Here is a 17,927-nt window from a genome sequence, read left to right as displayed (position 1 = left end):
AAAGCTCAGAGGCTCCAAGTGACACCCTGCCCATCTTTAAGGAACTCCTAAAGCATTCAGGATTAGAGGCAGGCCAACCAGGGGTGGGAGGCAGCCAATTCTGTAGAAGAAGAAAGAAGACATGAGCAGTGCTTCATGTGCACCTGAATACCCAGAGAACATTTCCAAGAGGCCAAGAGCACTAGGAGTCAGAAACCAGTTGTAGTGCCTCCAGAAGCACTGGTGGAGCAGCCCCTCCCCCCCATTTATTCATGGTTTCCTGAAAATTCTGCAAACAAATGGATGTGGATTCAGGCACTGCTTGCCTGTGACATCACCCAGCACTGCCACTCCACAGAGAATAATCATATTTTACTAATGTGGTCAATAAGCAACCACTGGCTGAGTTTTGCCTTTTTTATAGTTCACTTGAAGTGCCATTTAAAACACACACACACACACACACACACACACACACACATACACACAAACACACACATACACACAAACCACTTCTCAAACAGAGATGCTGAGGAGGCCCCAATTTTTCCCCTAAATATAGAAAAAAACAAGGATTTGGACATGAGAGTAACTTTGTTAAGATGAAGCCCCAAGGGCTATATGCACCCCAATGTTCATAGCAGCACTATCCACGATAGCTAAATTGTGGAAGGAGCCAAGATGCCCTTCAACAGACGAATGGAAGATGTGGTCCATATATTCAATGGGATATTTCTCAGCCATCAGGAAGAACGACTACCCAACATTTGCAGCAACATGGACGGGACTGGAGGAGATTATGCTAAGTGAAATAAGTCAAGCAGAGAAAGACAATTATCATATGGTTTCACTCATTTATGGAACATAAGAAATAGCAGGGAGATTGGTAGGAGAAGGAAGGGAAGAATGAAGGGGGGGTAAACAGAGGGGCAATGAACCACGAGAGACTATGGACTCTGGGAAACAAACTGAGGGCTTCAGAGGGGAGGGGTATGGGGGACTGGGACAGACCGGTGATGGGTATTAAGGAGGGCACGTATTGCATGGTGCAGTGGGTGCTTTATGCAAGTAATGAATCATGGAACTTTACATCAAAAACTAGGGATTAATTATTATTAATAAAAATTTTTTTTTAAAAGATGAAGCACCAATTTACATGGTGTGCTTCTCCACCCTTGCCAAGTTTTGTAAGCCGTCTTTCTTCTTTGTTGTTGTCTGTGTCCACAGAAATTACTTCAGAGTACTTCAGATTTTCTGAGAAAACAAAATACCGAAGAATCCCCATCCTCACCGAACTGAGTGAGTTGTGTTTCAAGGACAAAATGCAAAGGAGAAATCTTTGTCATCCATAATTGATGTCCTAAGATTCCTTTTAAAATCCACAGTCAAAGGACTGAGGAATCAGAATGGGGCCCAGAAAAACGTTAAGTGTTTGACCGGACATTACATTGGGTTTTTATCTCACTGGTGACATCATCAAGCAGAGCCTGGTATATCTGGGTGTCAGGGTGCAGGAATAACATCTGCCTCTTCCTCTTGTTCAGTTACCAGGAAAGGGAGACCAAGAACTGGCTCAGTCTTGTTTGGAGGAAATCTGTGGGAGGAGCCATGAGTTTGAGGACCGCTAGGAAGGATCTCACTATACTCATTTAGCTACCTATCATGGGACTTTAAATCAGGCAGCTTCCTTTCCTGTAGTGCTACCAGGGCTGGGATTAGGGTGACACAAATGAGGCACTCGGGATTCATATGTTAAGGAGGCATTCACTCCTGGGGTCCTTAAATTTTGTGTCTGAGGTGTCTCCCTTGTGTCATCTTAATCCTGGCCCTGAGTGGTGCTCTTCTAAAATGGAAACACATCAGAACAAGCTGTTATCTCTCACTAACACCTTAACGGAAAATGCACACATATGAGACTTTCCTAAATGTGAGGAGCTCTGAAGAAAGAAGGGTGCCGAAGGCATGGAGGGTGCCTGTGTGCATTTGGGGATATGTTTGGGAGGCAACAGGGAACACACTGGGATTTAATAATGACAATAATTGATGAGAAAAGGGGAAGATACGAAAGAGGGGAATGGAGGGGATTAGAACCTGAAGCTGTCAGCCACAGTTTTTATTTGCATTTTATTTTTATTTTTATTTTTCTGTCCTTTTGAACCATGTTTAACCCAAGGTGTATATACACTGAGGACATTGATTAGAAGACTGTGATGTAAGTTGGAGTGGTCAGGAGGGGACCAGCCAGCTTCTCACTGGCCCCAAAGTATATCTGGTCACTCTCCAGGGACTCAGAGCTTGGTTCAACTAAAGACTTGCTGGCACCAGGCAGCCCTTGTCAAATTAGTCTAACAAATCATCTGTCAGTTCACTCAATTTTTTGTTCTTTGGCTGGCTGGAAAGGGTCACGATGACATGAGAACTGCAAATCTGACTGCCAGCACTTTGGTACAGAATGTAACGTGGCATGCAGGAAAATGTCTAGGAAAGTGGAAGCCAATAGTTTAAGATGACACAGCAAGATTTGGACAAGGGCTCCTGGGGTATGTGAGCATGTTGTGGGTTGGCAATGCAAGGAGAAAAAAATACATGTGCATAAAAAATGTGGGTTGATATTATCATACATTTCTCACCTTTTATAAAAACATAGAGTAATTTAAAGAATTAAAGAATAATCCAATCTTAGTTAAGAATGTATTCTGCATCGTATGCCCAGTAGATTTGGTTTGATCTGTAATATGACTGTCAAGAACTGTGAAGGATGAAAGTAAGACCTTATGCTACTTGCAAACCAACAAGGTAACCTGCCACAGTTTCATGGACACTGGCAGAAGACATAAGACCACTGGGTCAGAGATAAAGAACAGTTTATTACTCAAAGCAATGGCCATAGCCAGAGTATCATCAATTTTGTGTTGCTTGCCCAAGACCTTCTTCCCACAGGGTGATGTGAGAAGGGCCAAATGATACCTGTACCCACCATGGATTACTTTATAGGAGAAGAACCGTGGGCTTCAGGAACCAGAATCTTTTATAATGGGCAGTAAGCATGATTCCCTTTGCTCTGGTGGGAGATATTATCTCTATATTCCAATGCTATTTTCTACTTAAACATTTTTGAAACAATAGTCTTAGAACAAAGGCAGTCAGCGCTTCTGTTTGTACTCCCAACAGTGACCAGTTGCATTCCCATCAGAGGCTTCCTGCAGGGATCTGAGTTGCAGCCTGGGGCAAGTAGAGACATGCAAATGGTTACTTTGGCTACTGCTACATGAGCCCCAGTTAGGAGGATTCTCTAAGCCCAGCTACTCAGAGTTCATTTATCAGCAGCATCTGGAAGCTTGCTGGACTCCTAGAATTCCATTGTCACCCCTAGACCCAGTGAATCAGAATCTGTGTTATAACAAAATCCCCAGGAGATTCATATGCACATTAAATTTTGAGAGGTACTGCTTTAACTTATTCTGGACCTAGATAATTCTAAAAGCCCAAGTAAATACCAGGGTATCTATGGCATAGTATTATGAAAAATGTCTGTAACTGGAGTGATCAGATGTTCCCATTTATACCTGTTTTCCCAGTGCAGTTATTAAGAATATCCCCTTTTACTTCCAAAAGTGTCCTGGTTTGAAAGATAAATTATATAAAGGTAACGTTAGAGACAGTTGTTTGGAGGAGCTGGGCTGGGGGTGCAAGAATATATCCTTGATGATGAAGGTACCCAAAAAGGATACACATGTGTTTAGGGGGGGAAGATACTTGGGGGGAAAAAAGGATAGATGATAGATAGATAGATAGATAGATAGATAGATAGATAGATGATTGATAGATAGATAGATAGATAGATAGATAGATAGATAGATAGACAGACTGAAGTAAGGGGAGATCCCACATTGACCCCAGGGTAGACATCTAATTCTTCGTTCAGTGATCACCCCTTGGCCTTCTTTGCATGGCAGTCTTATATTCTTAAGTTTGTCTGCCTCTCTTTCCTTTTTTCTTCTTTTGCCTTGCAGAAAACCCTTCTAATATTCACTATATTGAACAGCTGAGTGGCCTGGATGAAACCGTCTCAGGAACAAGCCTGCATCTCAGCACGTCCTTTTCCACAGGCACTGTCTTTTCTGGCAACTTCTTGGATTCCCTCCTGGCTACAGTAAGTGCAGCTAAGTGCAGCTTGCAGAGGGGAAAAAGGATGGTTCAAGCTGTGGGAAATGATGAGAATGCCTCACAATTCAGAGTTCTCTTTGATTTTCTAAAAAAGCTTGTTCACATACATTATTTCATCTTTTTTCACAACTACTTGGAAAGGGAAGCCAGATTTTCACACTTTCAAGATTAAAAACGTGTCTGGCCCTTAGAACCAGAACACTTGGTACCAGGAGGAGTGAGCACGTAAAAAGCAAGGTGCCTACATTTTAGCTTCAAGTGCATGTTGGCAGACCACACTCTGGTTTCAGAGCTTAGAAGACACTGCTTTCTCCTCTAAATATCCGAAACGTCTTATGCAGAAATCAGCCATAAGGGGACACAGGGACCAAGGAAATCTTTGGCCTTTGGTAGTATGAGCTTTGTTCAGAGCTAAGTCAACCCTCCCTCTAGGCTGCCCCGCTCCTGGGGTGTGTTTTTGAGTACGTGGTTGCTCTTCAGCTCTCAGCTCCTCTTTAGCCTCTGAGCAGGTCCCTTGCCTAGACTATGGTATTTCCGTAAGAAGAGCTAATTCACTGCATAAATACCTACTCTGCGCAGGGCACACTGTTCTATGTGCTGGGAGTACAGCGGTGATGAAACAGACCAACGTCTGTGCCCATGTGGAGCTCAGGCTCGTGGAGGAGATTAACAGAAACATGATAAATAAGGAACATATGTGCCATGTTAGATATATAGAAGGCTAAGGGACCGTGAGATGAGAAATACAGGGGTTAGGAAAGGAGCTGAAAGTTTCAATAGCATGGCCAGGGGAGGAAGGCAGCACCGGCATGGTGGCATGGGGGTTCAGCTCCGGAGGAGAAGAGTACACGCTGTTCTGATCTTTGGGGGGAAGAAACACTCCGCGCAGAGGGAAGAAGGGAAAAGGCAGTGAGGTGCAAGCACTCTTGGTATGTTCAAGAAATTGGACCAAAACACAAAATCTGTATGTAGCCATTCATAAATGGCCACATGAACTCCTCCAAAGGAAATCCTTGTTACCTATGTCCTCCTAGACTCCGCCCCAGATTTTCCAAGGGAAGGGCTGAAGCCTGGCTGAATCTCAGTGTACAGACGCACAGGGCTCTGAACACAGTTTGATAAACTTGCAGCCCTCTGTAATTCCATGTGGAAGGGGCATCATTCCTGAACTGTGGGGTGCCTCAAAGGCACAGTTTGCACCTTTAGGGGAGTGTGGATGGGCCACACATGCAGTCCTCATGGCATCAGTGCCGCTGGTCCTGAGGAGATTATGTTGCCTGGGGGGTGTGAGTGGGGGTGGGGTCTCATAAATCCCATCGAGCTCTCAGAGGGATAAAAGTATGTCAGTGAGAATTCAACATTAAACAAGGTGGTAGACAATGAATTTCCTAAAGGGTTCAGCAGCACTCAGCCTTGACTGAGCCAGGAGTCAAGTCAGGTGACTTTTCTGGGAAGGTGGCTCTATCAGGGAAAGGGTTTTATCACTGTCATTGATATGTCAGGTACTTTGCCAGTAATTAATGACTGGAGTATCAGGCAGGAGGTGACTTTCCATGAACTGGACCTGTCTACAGGATACATTTTAAATGGGGTTAAGGTCCCAGTTCTCCTCAGAGACCCCTAGATGGCAGGCAGCTTTGTGCCTTTAATTAAACTGGTGCCTTAATTAAACTCCACTGGCCCCCAGAGGTAGGAACAAAGTCGCAGACTCTGTTTAGAACTAGTGGGAAGTGCTGGATGGGCAGAGAGGGCTGGGAGAGTAGACCTAAGAAAAAATGCACACATAGCGTCAGCCAGCATAGGAAACACGAACGTGGTCATGAGAGCCGGGAGCTGGCCCTCTCCCCACTCCGCACAGATCCTGTGACCGCACTAAGGAGGAGCCCCTGCCTCCCAGGCTGCCTTCAGATATCATATCAGTGGGCTTCTCAGCAGGAGAGGACACCCTAGTCCTCCGGGAAAAGGAAATAAGCTATGTGAAAACTCAGGAGTCTTTCCTGAGCCCCGCAGTGAGATCTGTGAGAGAGAGAAAATCCACACACTGTACCTGATCCAGGGGAGGGTCACATAAGGTCACAGGCATAGCCGTGGAGCTTCAGGGCAAGCCTTTCTGTCAAGGGGGCTGGCTTGGATCTTGACCCTCTGCATATCTGCCTAGTGGCCTTCTGCCTCAGCTCTTGAATCCTTAATGATTCATGGCACAACGCAACGAACACGCTCTAATACTATGGAGAGCTCCACTCCCAAATCTCTGGCCACGATGGGCTGAACCAGACCTTTGAAAACGATCAGGTCATACTGCCCACTCTTGATTCCCTTACCCCTAGGTCTGGTGGTACTGGGTGCACTTGGCTTTCTTTCTTTCTTTCTTTCTTTCTTTCTTTCTTTCTTTCTTTCTTTCTTTCTTTTTTTTTTAAACTTAGCTTCTTTAACATTGAGAAGTGTTTTTTTGTTTTGTTTTGTTTTGTTTTAAGATTTTATTTATTTATTGGACAGAGATATAGCTAGAGAGGAAACACCAGCAGGGGGAGTGGGAGACGCTTAATGACTGAGCCACCCAGGCACCCCCCACTTGGCTTTCTAAGCAGGGGGTGACTTCCCATTGTCCAGCCACACAGAAAGAAGAGCCCATGGGCCAGGTCTGGGCCCCCAATTCTATCATTTCGAGTCTTCTGGGTATCACTTGCTCTTGGCTGGCCTCCTGACCTTACTGGTCTCATGGAAATGAGAGCAGTGGCCTCAGAGAAGAGACCATTTATCCTTTGGCACTGAAAACGTCTGGGAGCCACCACTACGGTTGCCACAGAATACATTCGTCAGCACTCCAGTTTATTCTCCATACATTTTGGAGCATCTTCTTGCTGAGAAGTGGGGGAGAAAGGCAAAGATCTTGGTCTCCCCTTAAAGTTAGGACGGCAGTTGTGGGCTCCATGGTTATCACTTCCTTTAACACAATCCCATGGCAGGTGCCACTAATGATCACAGTTCTCTGCCCGCAGATCACACCTCCGGGTCTTTCCCAACACAGACCTCGAGATAACTTCTTCCAATAGATTTTCTTGTTGGGATAATATTAGTAATCAGAGCAATTAGTGTGATAGGAAGAGTACTAACATCTCTGAAGCACTTACTTTGGGCCAAGGGCTTTGCTACAATACCTTGTTTAATTCTTCTTTCAACCCAGTTAGGAGAATACAATTATGAGCCTCATTTTACAGATCAAGAATCCGAGGCTTTAGCATGATAAATAGAGTGCCAAAGTCACAGCACTTACAGATGACAGGCTGGTTTTTTTTTACGCCACTTTCTATGATTCCAGAGGCAGAGCTCGCTGTCATAGCCCTCTGTCCTTCCAGAAATCTTTCTGTGATTATAAGTATCCTTCCAGTGCATTGATTTTCAAGTTTTGCTTAAAGGACTCTCCCCGCCCCAGCAGACAAGCAGGGAGGAGCCCAGGATGCACCCACCTCATTGGGCCCCCTGCCTGCCCCCGTCCCCCCAGTCGGAACAACTGCTTTAATCTGTGCTGTGTGTGAGGCTTCTGCCTAGGATTTGATGTGAAGGAGGATTTCTGTTATTAACAAGATTTGGAAGACCACTCCCTAGAAGTTAGAATATATGACCAACAGAGATGGAGGCATAAAATGAAAGGACCAGAATTCTGTTCTCTCTTCTGAGACGGATTTCCAGTTTCCAGTCAGGAGTCCTGTATGAGAGACAGGAGTCCACCATCCTGCCCCATTTTGCATGTGCCTTTTGTCCCATAATTCCCCTTCCCGAAGAACACATTCCAGGAGGTTCTTCCAACCTGCTGCCCTGCTCAGTGCACCAAGAGATCTGTTTTCCATTGCTCCCAAGTCTGCTTCCCTGATGCCCATACTACACAGAAGTGCAAGGGGGAATATAGATGCATTCAGAACAGACCCCCTAAGGAAAAAGGTGACTAACACCTCAGCCAAGTCAGAAACAAGATGAGATCACCAGTCTTGACTCTGACTTCTCCCGTTTTCTCTCCATTCCCCCTTACTGAACACAAAGGAATGACATGTGCAAGTCCCAAGGATAAAACGAAGCCTGAATAATGTGTTGTGAAGTCGTCACTGCTTTTACTGAAGTTTTGTTTTGGATTTCATGTAGTTTTTCATTCTATCCCCTGATAGACCTGTGATGGTTTTTTTTACAACATAAAATAATACTATTTCCCTCCAAATCTGCTATAGTCGACACTAGGGCCTCAAATAGCCTCTGGTAGACTACTGTAAACTCCTGCCCCAAATGGGAAAACATATCATTAGAAAATAGAATTCAGATTCACTTTTAATCCTTTATCAGCTTAATGTTATAAAAAATATATGGAGAGACACTCAGGTCCGTAAGCAGGATTCCTATACAGTTTTATAACTATAGAACTTCAGAACAGAACATAAATGTAGGGAACGGTTTCCTTACAAGTGAGGAAATTGAGGCTCACAGAAGTTACATGACTCCCTTAAGGTTACTCAGATGGTTAGTTGCAGTTTTCCTACCATGTATTCTCATTCTCTGAAGTACTTCTCAGAGAATGTTTGGTTTTAAGGCCCTTTGAGATTAGATTTTCAGAATAAAAAGCAACTAGTATCCAGGATGTTAGTATCTAGGTTATTAAGTAATAGTGTAAGTTGTGAGAGAGACCTCCAGCTTCATTGTAGCTAAAAGTTAAAACACTCTGGGCTGCAACATTTTCTAACCCTGGAAGTCCAAATTCTGGTAAATCTGATTATATCAGAAACACTATCCAAGTTTAAAGGTCTTAAAATATTTGAAGCACATTTAGACTTTTGTATTTTCTTGAGAAAGAAAAAGGAAAAGAGAGGATGGAGGAAGGGAGGGAAGGCGAGAAGGGAGGGAGGATAGAATAGAGGAAAAAAGAAAGAGACCAATATGATAGAACCCTGAATAATAAGAATACTAGATGAGCTCATGGAGTAAGGGTGACATGTAAATCCCTTTATTTTCCCCAATATAGAATTGCAATCCTTTTGATGTCAGAACTGAAGAAATGATATATTCAAAAGCTAAGCTTCTCAGTTAAATATGTAAAGTACATGTTTCCCTAAAGCCCTTGACACCAGGATAACCCTAGAATTTACACCTTTTCTTTAATCAGTGGAGAATTATTCAAATAGCATTATGTTTGATCATTCTACAGTATGGTCACTTGTTCTTAAACGGATTGTGGCTCAATCTGGATTTATATTCCCCGTTCACGCCTGGATTTCAGGGAGCTGATTCCATAAGCACCCTTCTGGGTGGTAGCAGAATGGAACAAAGAAGAAATAAGAAGGAGACCGTCAGTCAGGGGATCCCTTCAGTCAGGACATTAGGGAGGAAAAGGCATTTGAAGTCATCTTTTAACCTAAAAACTATTTTAAAACTTATTTTCCTGTTATTCTCTCTTAATTCATATAGCTTATATTATTTCCTAGACTCTCTTGTCCCAATGGCTTCTACATTTTATGAGCAATATATGTTTATTCGTTAAAAATTGACTGCCAGTTGTAGTCAATATTCTTGCAGCTGTTGATCACCTGCCTTGTTGAATGCGCCCCTGAGCACATGAGTTTTAAACAGACAAAGTCTGTCCTCTGAAAGACCATAGCATTTAAGAAAGTGTTGACCTGGAGGGTGATCTGAGCACCAACCACATGGAAGAATCATCAGAGGTGGTCTTAAAATTTCTGATTCCCACTCCTTTCCATATATTCTGATCCAGCAGATCTTATATCTCAGAAATCTACACTCGCGTGGAATATCCTTCCAGGAGATCCCGATACATGAGAACAGAATTTAGTAATGTGTGTGGTATATCTCATTTCATCCCACAAACAAGGCTCCAAGATGGTTTTATCACGTCAACTTTAAAGGTTATAAAACTGTTTCTGAGAAAGCACACGAATTGCCTAAGTACTCAGCTAGGACACGCCAGTCCAAGATTCAAAGTCAGGTGTGTTTCAGACAAACTACCAACTATAAAATACAGAAGGATGAAATGGAGCAAACGCCAGTGGCTGTGGGATCACAAAGAAAGGAAAACTTCTTTCTGATGAGACCAGCATAGAGTTTAGCAGCCATAGATCTGATGAGCAATCAGTCAGATATTCCAAAGCAAAGGCATGAAGGAGTAAATATATTGCTTGGGCAACAGATGGACTGTTGTGCACTGAAGGGCACCATTCATGGAGCAGGTGAGCTTGGTTTCACAGCAGGAGTATGACATGGAAGGTTTGAGGAGGTAGACGGCATGATCTGATTTGTGTCCTGGAGAATCTCTCTGGAAACATTTTGAACAAAGAATGCAAGTAAGAAGAAAAACAAGATAGGAAGACTAGTAAACAGGCCCCTATCATAATTCAGTCTGCAGAAGACAAGTCCCTGAATTTAGAGAAAGTGAACGGCAAAATTTCTGACTGTAACAGTTGAGGTCATTCTTATTATTTTTAATAAAAACAAAAGCATTGACTTTTGTATAGGTGATATATGAACATAAAAATTCTCATGTCTACTGGAGCAAAAGCCTAGTTCAGATAAAACAGAAGGTTGAACATTTAAAACACTATGTATTCAATACATTTGGGGAAATCTAATGGTAACACAGTGCTATTAAATGTATGCCAATGCCTAGTTTACACTAAATATGGTAGGAATCCTTTGGGAAGGTAGTTTCAGAACATAGCTAGGGTTATTCAGACTCAAAGTAGTTTCAAAATAAGTTGTCCCACTTGTCCTCCTTTGGTTTCATTTTGATGCCAAAGATTCCAAAATTCCATTAATTTATTCAACACCTATAATTTGTATAGGACACAAGAGCTGTGGGAGACCTAAATATTAATAAGACCCAAGCCAATACCTGTCCTCAAGTAGGTCACAATCAAAAGGAATATAAGTAGATTCACATCCAGAAGATTCAGTTAGATGACAATAATAATGTCGGTAGTGCCCTAAGGAAAAATCTAAAGAAGTCACATTAAATACATAGTTTTAAATATATGTTGATGATTACTAAGGTATCAACATGGCCCAACATACTCCTCTGGTTATTTTTGGAAGAGGAGCATCCTGGGTATTAGCATCATTACCCATTATCTTCTTCTGCCACAGTGTAAGCGCAGAGGGAGCAGCAACTGGGTCAGTGTTATTTTCTCTGTACTTTGCCTAACCCAGTGCCCTACCTGAACTGAGAGCTTTTAGTTGATTTTAACAATGATAATGAGAGACCCTGTTTTGCCTCGCTGGATCCATTTCAAATTGCAATGCCCCCTAAGTCTCCAGCGATGCCCCCTCAATCTCCACGGTGTCTGTGCTGGCTCTTCTGACTTTGCGTGTGGCTTATCCTTGTTTTCCAGGCCTTCTACAATTATCATGTCCTGGAATTACTTCAGATGCTGGTGACAGGGGGGATAAGTTCTCAGCTGGAACAACATTTGGATAAGAATACCTGTGCGCTGACCCACAGCTGCACTTCAGTTATGTCTGGAAGAACACGGTGTAAGCTGGGTCTTCTGTCCTTAAATGAAACCATTTTGTCAGACATTCAAGTAAGTCAGCTCCTATCATAATAAAGGTTCCCACTTCCTTACCACGCTGGGTTTCTGAAAATGATGCGGGCTGTTTGGGTTCCTAGATGGCCTATTGCGTAGAAATAAGAGCAAAAGCTAATACAACCTTGTATTCTTAGAGTATTTTAGAATTTAAAGTGCATTTTCATGTATCCTATTTATTTTTTTACAATTCCAGGAGGTAGGTAAGGCAGGTATTATTAACCTCATCTTCCAGATAAAAAAATGCAAGTGTGCAGGAAGCATCTGAGAATAATTATTATAATAACTAATATTTACTGAGCGTGTTCCGTGTGCCTGTCTGCTTCGTGTTGTTGTTTACTTAATCTGTCCAAGGATTTGTATGATAGGCATTGTTATTAATTGCACTGAACAGATCAAGAAGCCGAGACTCAGAGAAACCAGGACTTGCCTGAGGCCACATTGTGTCCCACTGGAAAAGCAGGGGACCCTCCAAGGCCATCTGACCCTGGCTCTGCTCACTCTTCCTATGAGCTGATAAAGAAATCTGATCATGTCAGCCTAAATCAGACAGAAGGGTTCTGTGTTTGGGTTTAAGACTAGCCAGTGGAAAATGCTTGAATTTTCTAAGCCCACTGAGCCAGTGAGCAGTAGATTATGGCAAGGGGAAAAGGTCATTATGGCATAACCATTGCGGCATCTGGGTGTTTTGGGGATCACAGAGTCGTCCAGCCTGGGAATGAGTCATGTACTTATCAGTGCCTTTTGGTTTAGCTTTTGTTGACATGACATTTAGCTCTCTACTGGTGGTCCAGAGCAGGGCATTTTAAGGAAATATTTTTTGTTTGTTCAGGGGACATCAGCAGAGCCCCCTTTACACGGAGCAGGCTCTTCCAGGTCTCTGCACCTGACACGTCTTGATAGATACTGCCAAAAAGGGAAAACCCCATGCTCTGTACATCTGAATTCCAGGTGCAAACAACATGGCAAAGTTCCTTTAGCGCACTCTGGTCCTTTGCATTTCTGTGGTCCTGGGCTCCTCACCCGAGATTGAGTTGTGAGTGACTATAAGTCCAGGACAACTGCCACTGGCAACTTCTTGTCAGTATCAGAGACGACAGTGGACTGGTCAACATTGCTCTCCTTCCTCTCTCCATTTGTATGTTGTCCTCACTTTGTTCTCTACCCTAGGGAATCACATAACAAAACAAATTGTTCTCACGTGACTTCATTGAATCCATTTGCTGATGCTTTGACCCTGTTGTCTACCCATCGTGCCCTTGTTGGCTATAGCCTGAGAGCAGTGCCAAGAGGAATGCTTGGGACTGTAAACTGTGGTAGAGTAGGATAAGATCATCACTCTTTGGAAGTCACTGAACATCCCAACCCATTAGACAGCTTGAAAACTGAATTTCCCAATCTTTTACTCATTGTTATTTCTTTAATGGTTACCAAAGTAGCAGTAGTAATAAAAGCTAGCATAACCACACACTACGCCACACCCATAAGACACTCTTGAAAGACCACAATGATAAAAATAGTTACTGGGATTAGATGCTCAAAACTTATCTTAAGCCTAATTTCCTACTTGACACTGCCACCATAAAAGATATTAGGAAATGACTTTTGGGTCTTCCAAAATTTGACTACAAGGAAAGACAATAATTTTCCAGCAATTGCTTGTTATTTCTTAATTAAAGTACCAACAGATACATGTTTTTCTCTTTTCTCCCCAGCCAAGAAACACATTTGGCCAAGTGTTCTGTGGCTCGTTAGATAATTTTGGAATCCTGTGCCTTGGTTTATACCGCATGATAGATGAGGAGGAGAACAAGCCGGAACAAAAAAGGGAAGTATGCTTGCTTGAAGAGTGCTACCCATCTATCCAAGCATAAGAGCCAAAGCTACTGTATTCAATGTGAAAGAGAAGTCCAGAGCTCAGGGTCCATAATTACAAAGAAGGGTCCAGGGGAAGTAGACAGTGATGTAGGAAGAAGGAATCTGGGTGTAAATAACATGAATGAACTGATGATCCAATTAATAGTGACCATGTAAAGAGAATGGTGTCTGTGTTCCCAGTGAAACCTGAGATGTAGATCCAGATTTCAAACCAGGGCTCTTTTGTAACTTACTCCTCATCCATGTCTATGTGACGACTTCTTCTTCTTCTTCTTCTTCTTCTTCTTCTTCTTCTTCTTCTTCTTCTTCTTCTTCTTCTGGTTTGTTTATTTATTTATTTATTTATTTTTATTATGTTCAGTTAGCTGACATATAGTACATCATTAGTCTTTGATGTAGTGTTCAATGATTCATTAGTTACATATAACACCCAGAGCTCATCCCAACACATGCCTTCCTTAATACCCATCACCAGGTCACCCCATTTCCCCACCCCCTTCCCTTCTATAACCCTCACTTTGGTTCCCAGAGTCCAGAGTCTCTCATGGTTTGTCTCCCTTTCTGATTTCTTCCCATTCAGTTTTCCCTCCCTTCCCCTGTGGTCCTCCACTCTATTCCTTATGTTTCACATATGCGTGAAACCACATGATAATTGTCTTTCTCTGATTGACTTATTTCACTTAGCATAATCCCCTCCAGTTCCATCCATGTCAGTGCAAATGGTGGGTATTTATCCTTTCTGATGGCTGAGTAATATTCCATTGTATATATGGACCACATCTTCTTTATCCATTCATCTGTTGAAGGACATCTCAGATCCTTCCACATTTTGGCTATTGTGGACATTGCCACTATGAGCATTGGAGTGCATGTGCCCCTTCTTTTTACTAAATCTGTATCTTTGGGGTAAATACCTAGTAGTGCAATTGATGGGTCATAGGGTAGCTCTATCTTTAACATCTTGAGGAACTTCCATACTGTTTTCCAGAGTGGCTGTATCAGCTTGTCTATGTGACTTCTTAAAGATGAAAGCCACTGTCCACATTGGAAAGATTCACTTGTTTTCTGCTGTACTTATTGGGTAAATGTTTATTGACTGCCTCATTTCTAGCCCACTGTGTTTTACACCTATAAATTAAGAGAGTGATATGCTCAGATTTCAGTTGAAAGAGCAATCTGACCACAGTGTAGGACAACATTAAGGAAATGCATGTGGAGGGCAGGAGGGGGAAAAGAGAGTGTGGAATCTACAGACAACACAGTAATATAGATCCGAACTAAGATCCTCACAGTGGGAATGAACAGGATTCTATAGAAGAAGGAGAAATTAAAAACAGTAGAGTGGAAGAAGATTGAAAGAAACTTGTTCTCCTTTCTAAGGGGAAAGAAACCAAGATACTCAAAGTGGGGTATTCTTGAATGGAAAGAAGACTTTTCTACTTATCAGAGAAAGGAAGGAAAAGAATGGGTGCCAAGGCAAACATAGCCATAGGTGAGGACTGTGTTCAAAGGAATTTGTATGTAACAACAGGATTTCTTCATGAAGCACAGATATAGCCATTGCTGAGAGAAAAGATGAAGGAAGCATTACAGGGAGTTGAGAAAGAGATCCAAGTGTAGGTTAGCTCCTGAGAAGAATGGAAGAAAGGGATTATTGTGGAAGAAAGGGTTTGTAGAAGCATACCAGACTCGGAAGGACAAAGGGTTGAGAGATCCAAGTGTAGGTTAGCTCCTGAGAAGAATGGAAGAAAGGGATTATTGTGGAAGAAAGGGTTTGTAGAAGCATACCAGACTCGGAAGGACAAAGGGTTGAAAATCCTGATGAAGTTAAAGAGTGGATATACTCAGAGTACAGGAATGAAAGGAGAAAGAATGATGGGAAGTGCAGCCAGAGAGCGATTTATGGAAGCATAAGATCTTAGTGGCGGTGTATGTCAAGAAATGATAACATCCAGTATGTGGCCAAGAAAGTGGTTTGAAGGTAAGATCATTGGATAGTGGAAATGTGCCTGGCTGTGAGAATTGTAAGCCACATAAGCACTGTAGGCACATGAGATGATAGTGGTGCTAGAGTTTGAAAGAAAAAGTGTCCCAAGTGCCAGAGGCCTAAATAAACATGGAGGTCTGTAGATGACACCGATGAATCGAGAGGGAGGATGATACAGCTGTAGAGCATTAATCACAAAGACACTGAGGCAGCAGTGATGTTCTGGAAGCAGCACCGGGAAGCATGAATGATGCTGGCTTCTCTCTCTCTCTGCCTGAACTCCATGCCCTTGCTCCAATGCCTCCAGAAAACCCATGGAGCTTGGTAATTGGAAGAATGTGCAGCCCATACTTGAGAGGACCTCCAGGAAGGAAATGATATTTCTGTTTCACAGGGAGTATATGACTACAGTAGGTCTTGCTTGAACTATTATAGACATTACAGGGGACTCAGTGGGGAAAATAAAAGGGGGAAGATTATTCAGTGAAATGAGGTCAGAGGTGCCCTGAGATGGTAGTTCAGGAAAGAAGAGGTGACCACTTGGGGCAGCAATGAAGAAATGCCGGATGAAAGGCATGAAAGGTTCTTCTGCCTCAATGTTCTGACATGAACGCTGGTGTGTTAATTAACTCACATTTATTGAGGATTTGCTATGTGCCTAATACTATGCTAAGGCATCCTGCTTCCCTATGAAGTCTTTTTATGCAGGTCAGGCTCTGGGTGTTCTTTAAGACTCATTGACATTCACTATTTGCTTACTAGTCAAAATTTCAAATAAAACTTCAGGTTAACATTCTTCTCCCCCACTGGCCACACTACATTGTATGTGAAAGTTGGTGGCATAAGTATTAGGGTAAGCCTAAGCTAGAATGGAAATGGCTGGAATGTATGTAATCTTCTGATTTTGATAAAGCTTGGTCAAATGCTCAATATTGGGCCAACTGAATTCATTAGTGTAGTGGATATTAAAAGCAGGGAAACCTGGAGTCCAAAAGACCATTAGAGATCAGTCAGTCCACATCTCCATCCTTTTTTTCTTTTTTTTTTTTTTAAGATTTTATTTATTTATTTAACAGAGAGAGGCTTGATCCCAGGACTCTGGGATCACGCCCTGAGCCGAAGGCAGACGCTTAATGACTGAGCCACCCAGGCGCCCCCACATCTCCATCCTATCCCTCTCCCATTAAAATGATGAACAGAGCAAGGCTCAAGGAAGGGAGATGCCATGCTGAACTCAGGTCAGAGATGCTTGCGTTCAGAGGCAGGAGTGAATGTTAGTCTCCTAATTCCTAGTCTAGGACTTCTTTTGCCCTGTGCCAGAGGTATTTACTCTTAGTCAGAAACCAATGAAGCAAAGCAGAACAAAAAACATTTCCTCCTCTGGCCCAGCAGAAAGACTTCCTTGCTTGGGCCATTGCCTGTAGCCACAACCGTCTGGCTGCAGAGGCTCGGGAGTCATCTTTGGCTTTTCTTACAGGTTTGTGATCACCCGGCCAGCCAATAACTTTAAGCTCCTGACCTCGGATCTCGTGTTTTGTGCCATCCCTTCCAGCACTTCTTATTTCAAATTGGATACTTCATCTCAGAGTCCATATGAAATGATAAATATAGTGCCAACCTCAGAGAAGCCTACAAACGTAAATCATTCTTCTACCGTTGACCCAGTCGACTGGACTACAACACAGCCTTTGACTACATCCGTTCATTATTTGGAGCCAAAAACTATTTCCGTTAGTGATTCTAAGCAAGCGGTATGGACTCAGAGCAGTAAACTATCACCCCAGAGACATTTAGGTGTAACTGAAACCATGAAAGAAAATGGGAAGGAAAAAATGAAGGAAATCACTGAGGAGAATTCCCCTGCTTCAAAACCAAACTAAGGCCTGTTGATATTCTCCACAAGCCCCTAGCTTGCTTCTTGTAAAGCATCTCCAGAGATGGTGACTTTGAACAGGAATATAAAAACGGAAGCATGCCACTTTTGTGCCCATTGCTTACTGGTGGATCAGCAAGCCCATAGTGGGGAGAGACAAAAGTCTGATCTAATCCCACTGGATCTGGAGTGATCAATAAAGAAATGCATGATGAATGCTCTGTAAGAAAATTCATTGCTCCGTGTCACCTGAGCAGAAAACATGTTAGATTGAGCTGTGTTAAAGAGGTCCTTCCGTACTTGTTGGGTTCATTCAGTCAGGGGATATAAGCCATCAAGATTTAAAAAAAAAAAAAAAAAAAGAGAGAAGGACTTAGACACAGAAGATGAGAAATAAAGAATCTTACATTCTTTATCTTCAAGCAGGCAAATAGTAAACTAGTATATTATCTCCTCCTTTTATTCT

The 17,927-nt window shown here is 42.6% G+C and overlaps 1 protein-coding gene across 1 annotated transcript in view; it reads left to right on the top strand.

Moving 5' to 3' along the window:
• Positions 1 to 17,468, top strand: part of KCNU1 (potassium calcium-activated channel subfamily U member 1) — a 149,704-nt gene extending 132,236 nt beyond the window's left edge. Inside the window, 5 exon segments of the mRNA XM_057303372.1 lie at positions 1,207 to 1,278; positions 3,993 to 4,132; positions 11,529 to 11,720; positions 13,439 to 13,572; positions 17,066 to 17,468. Coding sequence (XP_057159355.1) covers positions 1,207 to 1,278; positions 3,993 to 4,132; positions 11,529 to 11,720; positions 13,439 to 13,572; positions 17,066 to 17,468 — 941 coding nt within the window.
• The last annotated feature ends 459 nt before the right edge of the window (positions 17,469 to 17,927 follow it).

The sequence above is a fragment of the Ursus arctos genome, unplaced genomic scaffold (assembly GCF_023065955.2).
Source record: "Ursus arctos isolate Adak ecotype North America unplaced genomic scaffold, UrsArc2.0 scaffold_27, whole genome shotgun sequence".
Classification (NCBI taxonomy): Eukaryota; Metazoa; Chordata; class Mammalia; order Carnivora; family Ursidae; genus Ursus; species Ursus arctos.
Note: the sequence above shows the minus strand (reverse complement) of the source record. Positions and strands in the feature narration are given on the sequence as shown.